Raw genomic sequence first — 17,820 nt, forward strand, 5'->3', positions numbered from 1 at the left:
ACTTTTGTCCAACTAGTTCCAACACAACCATTAATAGTGAATTTGTGCACAACACCAGTAGCACTAAATTCCCAACTAGTCACCTTTTTACTTGCTAGTGGCCCAATGGAAAGCCATGTGTTCATTTATTCCATATCCTTTACATCCTAGTTAAATCTTTGTCAGAACTGTTTTGCATTTTATCCAACTAGTTCCAACTAAAGCTGTAGTTGTGAACTTGTTCACTGCACTAACAGTGCTAAAGTCCCAACTAGTTCCATCTGGAACAAACTAGAAGAGAATGAAGGTCTTACCAGTTAACTTGTGAAATAAAAGAAGGCCATAATGGTGACTAAACTATTAAAGCCTCTTTTGACCAATGGAAAGCCATTTGAGCATTTATTCTGTATGCTCGATATCTTAGTGAGGTCTTTGTGAGGACTAGTTGACATTTAGTTGAACTAGTTGAACAAAAACTTTTCCTAGTGACTCCAGTGGCAACCAGACCCTTATTAGTGAATGCTGGTCTTGCACTAGTAGCATCAGCGTGTCACCAAGTGTCACTAGTTGCTAAAAAAGAGTGACTAGTTAGACTTTTTGTTCAACTAGTATAACAAAATGCTGAACTGGTATCATAGATATGGGCATTTTCCTTAGTAAAACAGGCTTTAACCAGTTAATAGTCAACATTTTGGCTTTTTCTAGTCCAACAAGTGAACAATCTGGAACTAACTAGTTGACAGTCAACATGACTCTCATCAGTTGAACTAGTGAATATTTTGGATTTGAATACTGAAGTCTTTGGTTCTGTTCTTCAGTCATTTCCTGTTTTATTTTGAAAAGATCCCTGTCCTTGTGTGTCTCTGGTTATTTTACTTCCTCCTTCTGTGTTTTCCCTCTTTTGCTTTCCCTCACCTGTGTGCTGTTTTCCTTTCGAGCTCATTGCTTATAAATAGTCTTTTCCTCTGTCTTTGTTAGTTCGTCTGTTTGGGTTCAACATGTTCAACTTCCTGTTTCCTGCCTGGTTCTTCTCATCTAGTTCTGGTTTGTGCTTTTACTTGTTTGAATCTTGTTCACTGCCTGGCTTCTTCCTCCTGCTCATCTGGGTTGTTTTGTTCTAACCTTTAGGCTTTGTGTTTATTTAAAAAATCCTGTTTTCCTGAGTTCATTCCTTCAGATGTCTTTTGGACTTTTAGTGTCCTGAACCTCCAGCTGCCTCTTTGTTACTCTCCAGTAAGTCTTGAAATAACGTTCTCTTTGTTATTGACCAGAAATGGACCCAGCAGACTCTCTCAGGGCTGGAAACAGCTGTAGGCTGCAAGTCCCGACTTGGACCAGAACCTGAGCCCATGTTCAGGGGACATGCCCGGACTTAAAGTCTCAACTGGAAGGTGGGGACCTCTTGGACGCCATAGCTCCAATTGGTTAGTCACCAACCTGTTAATCTCCTGGCAGCTCCAGAGTTCACCAGCCTTTGGTCTGTGAGCTTCCAGCCTGTTGACATGTCAGCAAGTTGTCGTTGTAGTAGTACTAATGAAGCAGGAGGTTTGAATGGGCGCGTATAAAGGCGACTCGGCCACAGATTCAGTTTCAGCAACATGGACGTAACCATCGTCCAAGTCTGTATAATCGGAGACAAACTTCAGAGGTAAGTGTTAAAGTAAGTACTTGTGTATATCTGGACATTATTACATATAAAAGCAGTAACCTCTGTTAGTGTAGATAAAGTGAATGTATGTGATTTAAACCTCTAAACATCTTTTATCCTTGGGGTCAGTTTGACTGCAGCAATTTAAACCTCTAGAAAATTATTGCAATTAAAATTGTTCTCCAGGTTCATGTGTCAGGAACTTTATGTCTTTTGGCTGAGTAGTTTTAAATAAAACAAACCCCACCCACTGCTCTTATACATCCAGAACACCAGAAATATACAGATCACAGTAAAATCTCACTGAGGAATCACTTTTTTTGGGTGTTTTAATGGCTTTATATCATTTCAAAGTACGTATTTTAGTTCTGAGCAACATTAGAGAACAGTTGGACATTTGGTCTCATTAGTTGACCAAAAACTCTTCCCAGTCGCTCTTTTTACAACTAGTAGCACGAAATTCCCAACTAGTTAGGTTTGTCATGCACCAGTGGCCTTATGGAAAGCCATTTGAGCATTTATTCCACATTCTCGATCAGTTTTCTCCAATAGTTAGATCTTTATCAGGACTAGATGGATATTTGGTCTCACTACTTGACCAAAAATTCTTACTAGCTGCTCTTTTTCTACAAGTAGTAACACTAAATTCCCAATTAGTTGGGTTTGTCATGCTCCAGTGGCCTTATGGAAACCATTTGAGCATTTATTCCATGTCTGATATCCTAGTTATGGTTTTTCTGAGGACTAGTTGGACATTTGGTCTTACTAGTTGAATAAAAACTCTTCAAAGCTGCTCTTTTTCTACAGCTAGTAGCACTAAATTCCCAACAATTCTAATCATTTTCTGGAGGTTTAGCTGCTGGAGTCAAACTGACCCCAAGGATAAAACATTTAGAATGAAAAACAGCTTCTGTTATCAAGAACTATAACATGTATTATGTTCGGGGTCAATTTGACCCCAGGAAGAAAGAACACAACTTAGTTTAGGGCCCTAAAGTTTTTGGAAGATTCTGAAATTGCATGTTAAAGTGACCTCAATATTATCCAAAACAACCTAAACTAAACTGTGTAAAATGTTGATATTTCAGCTAAAGCCTCAAAGGCCTCTGATGCGTCCAACATGTGTACAGGATGTTGATAACCTATCATCACGTTAATTTTATATTTACCCATTCGTCCGTATTAAATATGAAGAAAAAAGAGGTAATCAATTATTTATTTAGAGACGTTAAACATTGAATGGAGTCAAATTGACCCCAAAGATAATAGGAGTCTCTGTTTCCTGTATGTTACGGTTCATAAACCTGAATAAAACCTTAGTTTTGTTAGCGGCTGTCGTCTCCACGTATTATTCATTCACCATCAGCAGATTAATGGACGTTTTAGCAGCTTCTGTTCATTTTGTTGCTGAAGGCGGGCTTAAAACATCTGTTCCTGCGTTTCTTTCTGTCTTTCAGAAGAAATAACACCACTGAGGGATGACTACCATGAACAAACATCTCAGAGGTGAGTTATAGTGCTGTATAATATATTTAATATGAAACAGATGAGCTGAGATAAGAAGGTTTAGTCACATTACTGTGTGGAGCTCATCTAATAAAAGTGCTGTTTCTCCATAGCTTACTGTATGATGTGGTAGAACAGAATAAAATAAAGCAGAATAAACCGTATTGTCCAGCTGAAGCAGCAGAATTATCTTTGGTCTCATCCAGGAGAACAAACATTTCAATCAGATGAAGAGCTTTCCACAGTAATCCAGTCAGTGAACTCGCATGGTTACTCTCACTGTAGTTTGGTGACATTAACTGAAGAACCTTGTAGATCTTTTCTTGCTGTTTAAGCATCTTTATCTTCCAGCCGTGGAACAGAGAGCTTCAGAGAACATGGAGAACATCCTCTGCTTTTATGGTATCTTCTGGTTCAACCTGTACAGTAGAAATAACCTGAGGGAGTCTAAGACCTTCTGGCTGCAGTGATGGAGAACCTGCACCACCTCCTAGAAAAGGGTGAGTAGAAAGAGTTTAACTAGTTTAACTAGCCAAATGCTGAACTAGCGGGACCAACTATCCCACAAAGACCAAACTAGGACATCTTTCAATAGGTCATAAGAGACTTTCAGAGTTAACTAGTCAGCATTCTGGCCTTTCTTTCTTGACTAGTTTGGTCCAGATGGGACTAGTTTGGACTTTAGTTGGACATAATCCTGAACTAATGCAACTAAATGTCGACTTAATACCGACAAACACCTAACTAATGGAGAAAACTGATCAGGTATCTGGAATAAATGCTGCAAAAGCTTTCTACTTGGAGATACTAGTTAGAGTTTGTGATTAACTATTTCAACAAAAAGTTGAACTACTGCAATCAAATATCCAACTAATGGTGTCAAAGAGAGAAAACTGATGAAGTATATGGAATAAAGGTTTTCATACCTGTCTTTCTTGATTAGTTTGGTCCAGAAGGGACTAGTTTGCACTTTAGTTCGAGATAATCCTGAACTAATACAACTAATTATCCAACTAGTCTTATGAAACACTTGACAGGTGAACGAAATCAATCAAATATATTGAATAAATGCTCAGATGGCCTTTCATATGCCACTAGTTTCAGAAAAACACTGACTAGATGATTTTGAGCCTTTCTGTGGTTATTTGGCTTCATTTTGCACGTTATCGTGGTGATTTTGTGCCTTTTTATGGTGATTTATAATTTTTGTGGTGCTTTTGATTCGTTTTGTTGTAATATGTGTCTTTTTGTGATAGTTTTTGTGGTTTTGCATCTTTCTGGGACGATTTTGAACCTTTCTGTGGTTAGTTGGCTTCTTTTTGTGATAATTTAGTGTTTTATTTTTTGGTGATTTTGAATTTATGTGATGCTTTTAATTCGTTTTGTTGTAATTTTGTGTTTTTGGGGGTGTTTTTTGTGGCCTGTTTTGCCAATTTCATTTCTTTTTGTGGTGGTTTTTTGTTGATGATTTTGAATTTTTGTGGTGCTTTTGATTCTTTTTATTTTAATTTTGTGTCTTTTTATGGCAGCTTTTGCATGTTTTTGGGATGATTTTGAACCTTTCTGTGGTTAGTTGGCTTCATTTTGCACGTTATTGTGGTCATTTTGTGTCTTTTTATTGTTCTTTTTGAATTTTTGTTGTGCTTTTGAATCGTTTTGTTGTAATTTTGTGTCTTTCTTCGATGATAATTTTGAACCTTTTTGTGGTTATTTGGCTTCTTTTCATGCTCATTTTGAATCCCTTTGCAGTTATCTTGCCTCTGTTTTGGCCAATTTCACTTCTTTTTGTGGTGATTTTAAGTTTTTGTGGTACTTTTGATTTGTTTTGTTGTAATTTTTTTGTCTTTTTGCGATAGTTTTTGTGGTTTTGCATCGTTTTGGGATGATTTTGAACCTTTCTGTTGTTATTTGGCTTCTTTTTGTGCTCATTTTGCATCTCTTCGTGGTTATCTTGCCTGTTTTAGCCAATTTCACTTCTTTTTGTGGTGATTTTGTGTCTTTTTATGGTGATTTTAAATTTTTCTGGTGCTTTTGATTGGTTTTGTTGTAATTTTGTGTCTTCTTATGGTGGTTTTTGTATCTTTTTGGGATGATGTCGAGCCTTTTTGTGGTGATTTGGCTTCTTTTCATTTCCTTTTGCTTTTTTCGCGAAGAGTTTGATTATTAGTCCAGTCCAACAGCTGACTCGTACCTGTAGCTGCTGTGTTCTGCTGCAGGTCCTTCAGAACCTGTCCAGAACCTGTCCAGAACCTGTCCAGAACCTGTCCAGAACCTGTCCAGAACCTGTCCAGAACCTATAGGCTGAGCGCGCCGCCGGTCGGACCCGGTAGGCTGCGACACCATAGCAACTCCCCCTGACCCCTCCCTCCCTCCCTCCCTCCCTCCCGGAGCTCAGCAGCATCACCCTTCAACTGCACCGTCATATTTGGTCCTCCGGAAGCTGCTCGGCTCGGTAAGCAGTCTGCCCGGTTCCCGTTAAAACGCTCTTTATCGTACCGACACCGAGTCCGCCGCGTCTTCCGCCGCCTCTGACCGCGGAGCCGCCGGAGAGCCGCGGCGCGCCGGGAGGGAAACTTTGTCCCGCGGCTGCGCTCCGGAGCCTCGGACCCTCGTCTAAGATGGTGGCTGGAGGTCCGAGACGCTCCGCTGCGGAGGACGATCCGCTCCCAGCCGCGGCTCCACGCTAATATCCGCGTCTGTGCCCGGTTCTGGTGCCGGTGTCGGTGTTCGTGGTCCGAGAGGCGGCGGGGCGCACCGGATCCTGTCGGCGTTTCGGACCTCGGACTGTGCGTAATGGCGTCCTCCGGACTCTCCGGTGATCCAGAAGCACGGAGAGGCGGCCGGCTGAGGATGTGAACATCGATGTGAATTTAAAATGATTTCTTCTCAGTGCTCGTTGTTCTTGTGGCCGCCGGTTCGGTCTCCTCATTCGGACCCTCCGGTGCTCCGGTGTCTGATGCGTCGCCCTCCCGGTTAGAATCCGCTGAGCTCATATTTCGGCTCCTGACAGGATGATCATCATTCTCGGACAACCTGCAGCTCTGATTTCTGGCTTTTTGCTCTAAACTTGACCTCAATAATCTGCAGGTTTTAAAAATTATCTACATTTTATTTCATTTCCTTCTTTTTCTGTCACCAGAAAATGGAGGAAATTAAAATTTGACTCATTTTTTTCTTCTAATTCTGCTCCTCTGAGTTTCTAATTCTTGCCTTTCTCCCTGTTTATTAGAAATATAAATAGGTATGCCCCAAAATGGATTCTCAGTTGGCTTCAGTCCTGACCAGTGGCAGCCTGGATGTCCAAAATGGCAGCCGGAGTGCAGAGGGATCAGGCCCGGTGTCAGATCCGGTTCTGGAGCCGGAGGACCAGACCTCGCCCTGTCCAGCAGCAGGTAACCTCCAGCCTGTCAGAGCTGCACTGACCAGCCGGCCTGACGCTCCATCAATCAATGGGAGAAAGCCAGAGGTGGGCGGGACTTCAGAGCCAGCCTCTCAGGAAACTAGTAAGATTGGTGGGTTCAGGCAGCCAATTACAGTCAAGCCTGGAGTGCCTGTTCTGCGCAGCCAGCCAATAAGGATCAAAATTGTGGTTCCCCCACGGTGCAAGAGGCCAATCACAAACTCTGCCATCAGCCTGACCAAAGACTTTGCTGGCTCCCACCTCAGGAGGCCTCTGCTGCTCTCAGCTGACAAACGCCGGAGCAAGATCCACCTGAACGCCGTCAAAGATGAGGCACAGGTCATGGAGGTCACCTACCAGAAGAACGGAGCCGAGGAGACGGAGAGGAAGAACAAAGAAAGAGACATTTTAGACGTCAAGATAGTGCACTTTGACAGGTCGGAGGCAGTAAAAATCCTGAGCCAGCAGAGAATTAAAGAGGAAAATGCAGAGAGGGAAATAGAGAGAAATATTCCTCTGATTCTGGACCTGAAGTCGTGTTTTGAGGAGGAGCAGACGGAGCCGCTGGACCTGAGTTTACCCAAGAAGAAGGAGAGCCGGGAGAGGAGGTGCAGCGGACGCTTCCTGGAGGATTCAGGTGCCGAGAGTTCGCTGATCATGGAGGTGGACGAATACGAAGGAGACGGAGACCGAGACGTGGTGGAGGAGGACGACGACCAAGACTCCCTCCGGCCTCCTTCCTCCTTCTTCTCCACCTCGTCGGAGTGTGACACGCAGAACCTCCTGCTCATCGACGACCAGGGAATCCCGTACACGCTCAATCCGGACGGCCTCAAGGTGCCGCAGGTCGATGCGTCCACGTCGGAGGATTCCGCGGAACCGGAAGCAAAGCCGTCGACTCCTGCGGGTCCGAGCTGCAGCCAAAGTTCAGAAAATGCACTAAATACACCTTTGGAGGAGTTTCCCTCCTCCCCTGCACCTCCGCCTGCGTCTCCACCAGGAGGCACCAAACAGGAAGATGCTCCGGACGTTCCTGCCGATCCGGCGGAAGCTGTGGAGGCCGTCCATCCGCCGCCGCCCCCCTCCTCCCAGAACATCCAGATCCTCAGCAACCCTCCAGCTGGCGCCCCCATTCTCCTCCTGTCCTCCCAGCTCTCCTCCCCCCTGCAGGTCGCCTCCCCCGGTGCTTCCACCCCCATGCTCCTCCTGCTCTCCTCGGTGCCCTCTTCCTCCGGTGAGTCTGCCTCCACACCCATCGCCGTCCTCGACCCGGCCACCGGTCAGCTCTCCCAGATCACGGCGGCCTCGGCCCCAGTGTCCCTCCCCCTGGCGTCCCCCCTGGCGTCCCCCCTGCCTCACCCGGTCATCAGGCTGAGCCCCAACAACCCCCCCGTCGTCCTCAACAACCCTGTCCTCTCCATCCCCGAGCGCCAGGTTGGCTACGCCGAATCAAACCCGGGAACTGAAGCCATGTCTGCCGAAGACGATGAAAACAAGCCATTAAGTTTCCCAGCGCCGCCGCCACCGCCCACCGGTTCCGACCGGGCTCAGAGCCCGCCAGAAGAGGTCCAGTCCCCGCTGTCGGACTCCAGATTGGACCCGGCCGACCTCCCGTCTGAACACTTACCTCTGGACGACCACCTGTACTTCTCCAGCTCGGCGGCGCCCCCCTCGCCTCCTATCGGGCCGCTCTTCCCCTCCGGTAAGCTGGACCCGCTGGACCCGCTGGACCCGCTGGACCCGCTGTCCCCGGCCTCGCCCGGCACCGTGGGGTCCCGCCGGGTCCTGTACTGCCAGCTGTGCCCGCGAGTCTTCTTTTACCTCTCGGACCTGGAGCGCCACGCCATCACCCACTCGCAGAAGAAACCTCATGTCTGCCAGCAGTGCGGGAAAGCCTTCAAACGCTCCAGTCACCTGCAGGTCAGCCAATCAGAAGCTCCGACTCGCTACAAACAGGAAGTACACACAGTATTATTACAGCACAAGAAATCAGTTTATTAATTTAAGAATATATTTATAAATATAATATAATATAAATATTTATATTTATAAACTTAATCACAATGTAGGTATATATATCTACATAAAATTAATCAATGCTGTAAATATATATATATATATACAATTAATCAATCACATAGAAATATATAAAATTTGTCTCTGATATAAGTATATCTATATAATTAATCAGCAATGTCAAAACAAAGCTATGAAATTAATATAAGAATATATGTATATAAAATTAATAACATAAGTATATATATGACAATAATTCACATATGTATATCAAATTAATCAATAACTTAATAATATATTACATTATTCAGTAATATAAAATATATATATCTATATAAAGCGAATCAATAATATTAGAATATATATCGAATTAATCAGCAATATAAGAATATATATATCTCCATAAATATAATCAATATTCTAAGAATATATATATAAAATTAGTCTGTCGTATATGTATATTTATAAAATTAATCAATAATGTCAATACATATCTATGAAATTAATATAAGGATATATGTACATAAATTTAATAACATAAGAATATATATGAAATTATTCATATATGGAAATCAAAATAATACATGAACGTGTTTCTATATCAAAGTAATAATATAATTTAATAATATATTATTCAGTAATATAAAATATATATATATAAAGTGAATCAATAATATTAGAATATATATCGAATTAATGAGAAATATAAGAATATATATTAAATTAATCTATAATTGAATGATAATATATGAAATGAATCACTACTATAAGCATACATATAAAAAGGAATACATATAAATTATTAATAATTTAGTCATGACATTAATCAGTAATGTTTATATATATATATATATATATATATATATATATATATATATATATATATATATATAAAAATAATATTATTATATTATTATTATTATTATTATTATTATTATTATTATATAGGAGTATGTATCTACAAAATTAGTCATTAATAACAATATATATTGAATGAATCAATAATTAAATAAGTAGATATTTGGGCTATAATTTATTGCATTATGTTGAGAAATGTTCTTAATTTTTTTCCCCTCTAATGATAGTAATGTGGTGGACAAAATATTAGGAACACTTTAAATCTAACGGTGCTGCAAACCAACGACACAGTGACCTTAGTATTAAATATAAAGGAGAGTTATTGCCATATTTTACTGAAACTCTGCAGCTCCTCTGATTTTAATGTTAGAATATTTAGATTGTGTCCAGCTGTAGTAGAATTTGAGAAACTGTAAACATTTTTTGCAGTTTTATTTAAAAAAAAAGACTGAAATGAGCAGTCGGCTCCCAGAATAGCTGCTGATTAATTTTCCGTTTTAGTTCGAATTTGTTGTCAAACCGTTTCCTGTTTCCTCATTTCTGTGAAGCTGCTTTTCTGCCACCTGATGATCGAGTTAAATATTGACTCTCCTTGTTTTTGAGCAGCTGCTGGACACTTTTTTAACCCTCTGGACTCCAACAGCAGCAAAAATAAAACTCTTCATACTCAAGGTGACAGAAAATCTGTTGAAAAATGACAAAAACTGGTCCAAAATCTATTGAAAAAGTGTCTAAAATGGTTCAAAATCTGTCCAGAATTACATTTTTTTAACCAAAATGATCTCAGGACCAAAATAAAACTGACTGGATCAATAAAAAGTTAGTAGAGGCTGTAAAAATGCAAACGCTCAGAATCAAAGTAACTCAAAATATGGCAAAAATTAAAAAAACTATTGGGAAAAAAAAGCATCCAAAATGACATAAACTTGCTCAAAACGACTGAAAATCTGTTCAAAATGGCAGAATTTTTACCCAAAATGATCCTGCGAGGAAAGTGAAAGCTACTGGATGAATAAATAAATGCAGCAGAAAGAATGAACAGAGGAACAGGTTGTTGGAGATCCATCCAGCATGGTGAAACATCTACTGATGATGAACAGAGCAGAGACTCAAATATGGACAAAAGATTGTTCATAATGACTCTAAAATTGCCTAAACTTGCATAAAATGACTAAAAAAAACATGTGAAAGAGCCTGAACTTGGCCAGAATGGTTGGAAAAAAAAGATTTGCTACTCAAAAATTGTCAGTGTTTTTTGTCATTTTGTGTCATTTTTTTGGTCTGCTTTTTGTAATCTTGTGTGTCTTTTGAGTCGTTTTGTGTCTGTTTTTGTTGTTTTCTGTCTTGTTTTGTGTCTTCTTAGTCAATTTGTGTTATTACAGCTGTTTTTTGTCGTTTTGTGTCCCGTTTCTGTAATTTCGTCTTGTTTTATGGCGTTCTGTCTTGTGTTTTGTCATTTTGTGTCTAGTTAGTGTCTTTTCTTGTTTCACTTCTGGCCTTTTCTCGTTTTTACCCATTTTGTGTTGTTTTTTTGGTCTCGTTTTTGTCATTTTGTGTCTCATTTGGCTCATTTTGTGTTTGTTTTTTATGTTTTCTGTCTTTTTGTAGTCGTTTTGTGTTCTCATACTACAGATATTTACCTGTTTCCAGCCTCTCCAGGCTTTTCCTCTCTACTCTGCTCATCATCTAGAAAGATGTTTCTCCATGCTGGATGTATCTCCAACAACCTGCTCCTCTGTTCACTGTTTCTGAGCCATGCTGACTTTATTCATTTATTTATTCATCCAGTAGCTTTGGTTTTACTCTCAGGATCATTTTGGACAAGTTTAAGCCCCCTTAGACTCATTCTAAGTAATTGTAGGAACTTTTTAAACATTTTAAACAAATTTAAGTGATTTTGGACAAATTTTGCGTCATGTCAGGCATTTTTAAAATAATTCTGCATAAGTTTAAGTCATCTAAGACAAATTTTGAGTAATTTTGATGACTTTTTTCAAAGATTGTCAAAATGAAAAAATCATTTTGACAAAATTTTCTGTCATTCTTTATTATGTTCTAATTTATTTCATTTTATTCTGTTTGTTATAAGGGAACTCACAAAATAATAATTTCATTCCTCAGGGTAACCGCTGTGTTTCTGCTGTGTTTATGACAATAAAGTTCTTGAATCTTGAAAAAAGTCACATAAAACAGCCACTTATGAAGAATTTATTGAGATTTTTTTTTTTTATTCCCACAGAGACACAAGCACATCCACACCGGCCAGAGGAACTTCGTCTGTCCGATCTGCGCCAAGCGCTTCAGGGAGGCCGGTGAGCTGCAGCGCCACCAGCGGGTTCACACCGGAGAGAAACCCTACCAGTGCCAACTCTGCCACACCCGCTTCGCCGAGCGCAACACCCTCCGCCGGCACACCAAGCGTAAGCATCCCTACCACCAGGTCGCCATGGAGATGCTGAACGAGAGGCGGGACCGGGGGGGCGGCGGCGGGTCGGCGGTGCAGGACGAGGAAGAAAGCGCCGAATGGTACAACTCCACTGTGTCCAATCTGGAAAACTCAGAGTCTGAAACAGAAACTTAACGTCCTCAAAGAGAAGGGAGCGCCTGCAATATTTATTATTTGAGTGTTTTAATGTATTTATAAGAATGTATATTATTCCCATTCCATTCAATGGGCCAAAAGTATTTTAAAGAAGCTAGAAATCGACGTTTTTACGAGTTCGAAGTGTCGATCCGACTCCCAACGAAGCCCCACCAAGTCGCGTTTTCATGCAATCCTCGATAAAAAGCCTAAAGTGCTCCGAAAAGAAGCGTATTTAGTTGTACATAAGAAGAGAACTATTTGTAAGAGCTGCACTCCTGCACTATCTCGTACGAAAGATCTGATCTTTCCTACCGTCAGAGACACTGTGAGTCATTTGCACTTTTTTTTTTCCCACGGTGAATGAAGACGCTTTCTTCGGTTGCAGTCGTTTAAATCTTCTGTATTTTATCCCGTCGGAGTTTGACCAAATGCTTATGAGTTTATTTGATCATAAACACTATATTCAGATTGTTTTTTATTATTAAAAAGAAGATATGGATTATGTTAACTTATTGGAATTAAATTTTCACAGCTACCATTGAATCTTTTGTCGTATTTGGGACCTTTAAGCTTTAATATGAGGCTAAACGTTTCACATCTCGATTCTCTTTTCTGTGATAATTGCTGAAGGCGAAGCTCCGTACGGATCTTTGCGATTAAAGAAAAGAAGATATCTGGCGCAGCGTGTGAGCTGACCACTTGGACGGCCTCCAGGGAGTAATTGAGTTTGGAAGGAACTCCTCTGTTTCTTCGCACTCTCTCAATTTTCTGCTCCATTTAAACCGTGGAGCCGAGCAGCAGATAACTTATTAAATACTGAAGCACTCAGACGACCAGTTTCAGGAGTTTTATCCTCCCAAAGGTTGAAGGTTAACCAGGAAGTTAGTCTGAGATCAGGAAGCTGCTGCTTAAAACTATAAGCAGCTGTTTTTGTTTCTTTTTTAACCCTTTAAATCAGGGGAGCCAAACTCATTTTAGTTCAGGTTCCACATTCAGCCCAATCTGATCTTAAATGGACCGGAGCAGTAAAATCACAGCAGAATAATCGATAAACAACCACAAATTCTAGATCAGAGTGTCTACAAAGAAACAAAACATTTAGTCCCAGATATCTGGAACTGATTGATACAGTAGCAGTTCAAAAAACAACAAAATATTATGAAAATGAGTCAAAATATTATGAAAACGAGACAAAACAAGAAACAAAACGACAGAAAAATAGACAAATGACACATGCGAGACAAAAAGGAAACACAAAACGACAAAAAACAACTAAAACGACAAAATATTACAAAGATGAGACAAAACGACAAAAATGAGAAATAAAATGACAAAAAATGAGACAAATTACGCTAAACAAAACAAAAAAGACAAAAAAGTTACAAAGCAACAAAAAATGGACAAAGGACAATAATGAGCCAAAATAAACAAATGAGACAAAAAATAACAAAAGCAAGAAACACCATGACAAAAACAACAAAAAGAAGGCGAAATGTTGGAAAAATGAGACAAAGTGACAAAACTGACACTGACATGAAACAAAAAAGACTAAAAATTAGACAAAAAAGTAAGAAAATGACAAAAAAATGGACAAACAACAAAAATTAGCCAAAAAATGACGCACCCTCTGGAGGGCCGCTTTTGGCCCACGGGCCGCAGGTTTGACATCCCTGGTTTAGAACAGTTGGCATTTTTTTACTCCTGTCACAAACAGTATTTTCTCTCTGTAGCTTCATTTTTTACTGCGGTATAAAAAGAGAACAGAGAACTCTGGTTGATTTTCCTCTTGTGATTTTTTTTTTTGACATTTTTTTTTTTAACAGGTTTTTCAATCATTTTGGTAAAATTTATGTAGTTTTTAAACTGTTTGTGCCTCATTTTTGTCCCTTTGCTTTTCATTTTGACATTTTATGTCTTTTTTGGTCATTTTTGGATAAGTTTATGGCATTTTCATTGTTTTTGGGGTCATTTTGGATATTTTTCAAGAAGTTTTTTTCATTTTGGACAAATTGAGTCATTTTGACACTTTTTTTCTACAAAGTTGGTGAGACAGTTTTCTTTTAGGTTGTTAAATATCTTTTTGTGGTTTTGTCTCGTCCACGTTTCATTTCTGTTGTTTTCTGTCTCATTTTTGTCATTTTGTTATTCGTTTGTCATTTTATCTTTTTTGAACTCAGTTTAGGATCATTTTTAGAAAAGTTTCTGAGTTTTTTTTAACAGGTTCTGGGTAATTTTGGGACATTTTAAAAATTAAATTAAACTTTGGACAAATGAAGCCATCTTGGACACTTTACTTTTTTTCTACAAACTTTGCGTTTTGTTTGTCTTCTGTCATTTTCTGTCTCGTTTTATTGTTTGTTTTTGTATCATTTTATGTCTTTTGGAAGTAATTTTTTTGGGGTCATTTTTAAATAACTTTATTCAGATTCAGAAAACTTTATTTGTCCCCAGGGAGCAATTAAAATGGTCATTTTAAACAGATTTTGAGTCATTTTGGACATTTTTTTCTAATAATTTTGGACCAGTTTATGTAATTTTGGACAAACCGAGGCATCTTAGACACTTTTCTAGAAACTTAAGTTTGTTAAATGTGTTTTGGTGATTGTTTTGTCTCGTCTTTGTCTTGCTTCGGTCATTTTGTTTCAATTTTGTAGGTTTGATTCTCATTTATGTTGTTTTTTTATCTTGTTTTTGTCTTTTTCTTTCGTATTTTGCTAGTTTTTTTACTCTAGTTCTTTTGTAACTAACAGATCTCACCATTGAGTTAAGACTATTATTTTTTGTAAAACAAATTTTCTAAAATTTTACAGATGAGGTGTTTTCTCAATAAAAATGATTATTTATATTCATATCCTGAAGAGAAATCTGCAGTTTGGATAAATTCAGCTTCAAAATTCTGGTTATATTTTGTTGACATATTAGATATTAGAAATGTTGTTTTCCTCTTTTTATTCCCGCTCTGTCAAAACGTTCAGAATAGAAACAGGAATAAAACTGGGAAGTTTGGAGCTGCTGAAGAGATTTATGGATCGGGGAAACGACGAACTTTGAAGAAACAACATTTAAAGGTACAAAAAAATAAAGAAACCACAAATTGTCCTCCACAGCTGATTAATTAATTTGTTTTTGGTGCACAATAGAAAAAGTTTAGTAAAAAATAAACTCCTAAACGCATATTTGAACGTTTTAAATATAGTTAAAAAAAGAACTTCATGATGCTGCCACCACCATGCTTCACATCATGATGCTGCCACCACCGTGCTTCACATCATGATGCTGCCACCACCGTGCTTCACATCATGATGCTGCCACCACCGTGCTTCACGTCATGATGCTGCCACCACCGTGCTTCACATCATGATGCTGCCACCACCGTGCTTCACGTCATGATGCTGCCACCACCGTGCTTCACATCATGATGCTGCCACCACCGTGCTTCACGTCATGATGCTGCCACCACCGTGCTTCACATCATGATGCTGCCACCACCGTGCTTCACATCATGATGCTGCCACCACCGTGCTTCACATCATGATGCTGCCACCACCGTGCTTCACATCATGATGCTGCCACCACCGTGCTTCACACCATGATGCTGCCACCACCATGCTTCACATCATGATGCTGCCACCACCATGCTTTACGTCATGATGCTGCCACCACCGTGCTTCACATCATGATGCTGCCACCACCATGCTTCACATCATGATGCTGCCACCACCGTGCTTCACATCATGATGCTGCCACCACCGTGCTTCACATCATGATGCTGCCACCACCATGCTTTACGTCATGATGCTGCCACCACCGTGCTTCACGTCATGATGCTGCCACCACCGTGCTTCACATCATGATGCTGCCACCACCGTGCTTCACATCATGATGCTGCCACCACCGTGCTTCACATCATGATGCTGCCACCACCGTGCTTCACACCATGATGCTGCCACCACCATGCTTCACATCATGATGCTGCCACCACCATGCTTTACGTCATGATGCTGCCACCACCGTGCTTCACATCATGATGCTACCACCACCGTGCTTCACATCATGATGCTGCCACCACCGTGCTTCACATCATGATGCTGCCACCACCGTGCTTCACATCATGATGCTGCCACCACCATGCTTCACATCATGATGCTGCCACCACCATGCTTCACATCATGATGCTGCCACCACCGTGCTTCACATCATGATGCTGCCACCACCATGCTTCACATCATGATGCTGCCACCATCATGCTTTGTATTATGATGCTGCCACCATTTGAACCATTAAATCAAAGCCGCCAGAACCAGAACAAACTGACCCAGATCAGAACCGGGTCTCTAAATGACACCTGAACCTGATCAGCACCTCAGATGATGAATATTTAGAGTGTGTTTTACGGAGAACATCCTCACGGCTTCAAAGTGCAGACAGACGGACGGATGACGGACACAAGTGTGTGTGTGTGTGTGTGTGTGTGTGTGTTGTGTGGCTTGGTGCCCAGCGATTGAAGTGCTGAAGGTGGAGGAGAATAGAAGCAGCAGCAGATGTAATGAAGTGTGTTCCTCTGCTGTGTTGCTGCTTTGATTTGCTCATTGTGTATCCGCTCTGCTACATCACAGACGTCCCATTATCGCCGCTGAGAGCCACGATGATGGAGAGCTAAACTAACCATGAACACGTCCTCTTTTTTCTGTTTTTTTTTTTTTTTTTTTTAATTTTTAAAAACAGTTTTATTTTCTGGTTGTCATTGCACAGTTTGTCCACGTGGGGGCAGAATTGCTCCTAAAATCTGCCGCGTGTTTTGCTTGCTTCAAATAGTGGAGGATTCTTCCAACACCAGGAGCCTTCAGGAGACGCTGCAGATACACAAACATGAGATCAGCTGAGGGAGACGTGAGAATCTGCTGCAGTTTAAACCCGGTTTAGACAGAAAACGAGGCCAGAACTAACAGAGACAAGATGTTCCAGGAGGTTAACAGGCCTCCGCTGCAGGATTAACACTGGGGAGCACGTGCACGAGTGTGTTTGTGTTTGTGCGAGTGTGTGTGTGTGTGTGTGTGTGTGTGTGTGTGTGTGTGTGTGTGTGTGTGTGTGAGACACAGAGGGGGAGGAGGGGAGGAGGGGGAGGGTAACAGGTGCTAATCAGAGAGGGAGTCCCGTCTGCAGAGGAGAAACCAATTACATCATCTTCCCACAATAATTATGCGTGTGTGTCTGTGTGTGTGTGTGTGTGTGTATTCAGTGCTGTCACAGTTTATATGTGTGTGTGTGTGTCAGTGTGTCTACAATTGTGTCTACGTGTGTCTCTGTGTTCAGTGCAATCAGTGTTGTCTGTGTGTGTCTGTTCAGTGCAGTCACAGTTTATATATGTTTGTGTGTCTGTGTTCAGTGTTGTCAATGTGTGTGTGTTCAGCCACTGTTATATATATAGTATATATATATGTGTGTGTCTATGTGTGTGTGTATTTCTGCTGTGTTTCCAGTGTGTTACAGGTGAGGTTGTGTAATGATGGCAGACCCTCTAGTTGTGTGTAAATGACAGCAGAAAGAGGTTCGTTGTGTAACTGTGTGTAGAACTCCATTCGTTGTGTCCTCCATTAGCACCTCCATTCGTCCTCATGGCAACCGTAATTGGTCCACGCCTCTATCTGGGCTCTGATTGGTCGATCCCGGCGTCACACTCTCGCTGCACGCCAGATAAAATGGCAGCAGCCTCCTTCCCCCCTGCCCTCCCTCTGCACAGCTTTTCCTGACTCACCCCTCTCCTCCTCACCCCTCTCCTTCTCACCCCTCTCCTCCTCACCCCTCTCCTCCTCACCCCTCTCTGCCTCA

At 41.0% G+C, this 17,820-nt stretch overlaps 1 protein-coding gene across 3 annotated transcripts; it reads left to right on the top strand.

The window, feature by feature from the left end:
* The first annotated feature begins 5,490 nt into the window (after window positions 1-5,490).
* LOC111571189 (zinc finger E-box-binding homeobox 1) lies at window positions 5,491-12,534 on the top strand. 3 transcript variants are annotated; one of them, XM_023274274.3, is made up of 3 exons: window positions 5,491-5,585; window positions 6,363-8,453; window positions 11,647-12,534. In XM_023274274.3, the coding sequence occupies exons 2-3, from the start codon at window positions 6,387-6,389 to the stop codon at window positions 11,986-11,988; spliced, it is 2,409 nt and encodes an 802-aa protein (XP_023130042.2). In that variant the 5' UTR covers window positions 5,491-5,585; window positions 6,363-6,386; the 3' UTR covers window positions 11,989-12,534. The 3 variants fall into 3 exon arrangements, with proteins under 3 accessions (XP_023130042.2, XP_023130041.2, XP_035805893.2); XM_023274273.3 differs by lacking the exon at window positions 5,491-5,585 and adding an exon at window positions 5,595-6,220; XM_035950000.2 differs by lacking the exon at window positions 5,491-5,585 and adding an exon at window positions 5,595-6,105.
* Window positions 12,535-17,820: the final 5,286 nt, after the last annotated feature.

Source organism: Amphiprion ocellaris, chromosome 9, assembly GCF_022539595.1.
Source record: "Amphiprion ocellaris isolate individual 3 ecotype Okinawa chromosome 9, ASM2253959v1, whole genome shotgun sequence".
Lineage (NCBI taxonomy): Eukaryota > Metazoa > Chordata > Actinopteri > Pomacentridae > Amphiprion > Amphiprion ocellaris.

Bases quoted from the DNA above. Each gene is read 5' to 3' on its own strand.
- LOC111571189 (XM_023274274.3), top strand. From the start codon at position 6,387: ATGGATTCTCAGTTGGCTTCAGTCCTGACCAGTGGCAGCCTGGATGTC. The intron at 8,454-11,646 runs GTCAGCCAATCA...TTATTCCCACAG, and splicing joins AACGCTCCAGTCACCTGCAG to AGACACAAGCACATCCACAC.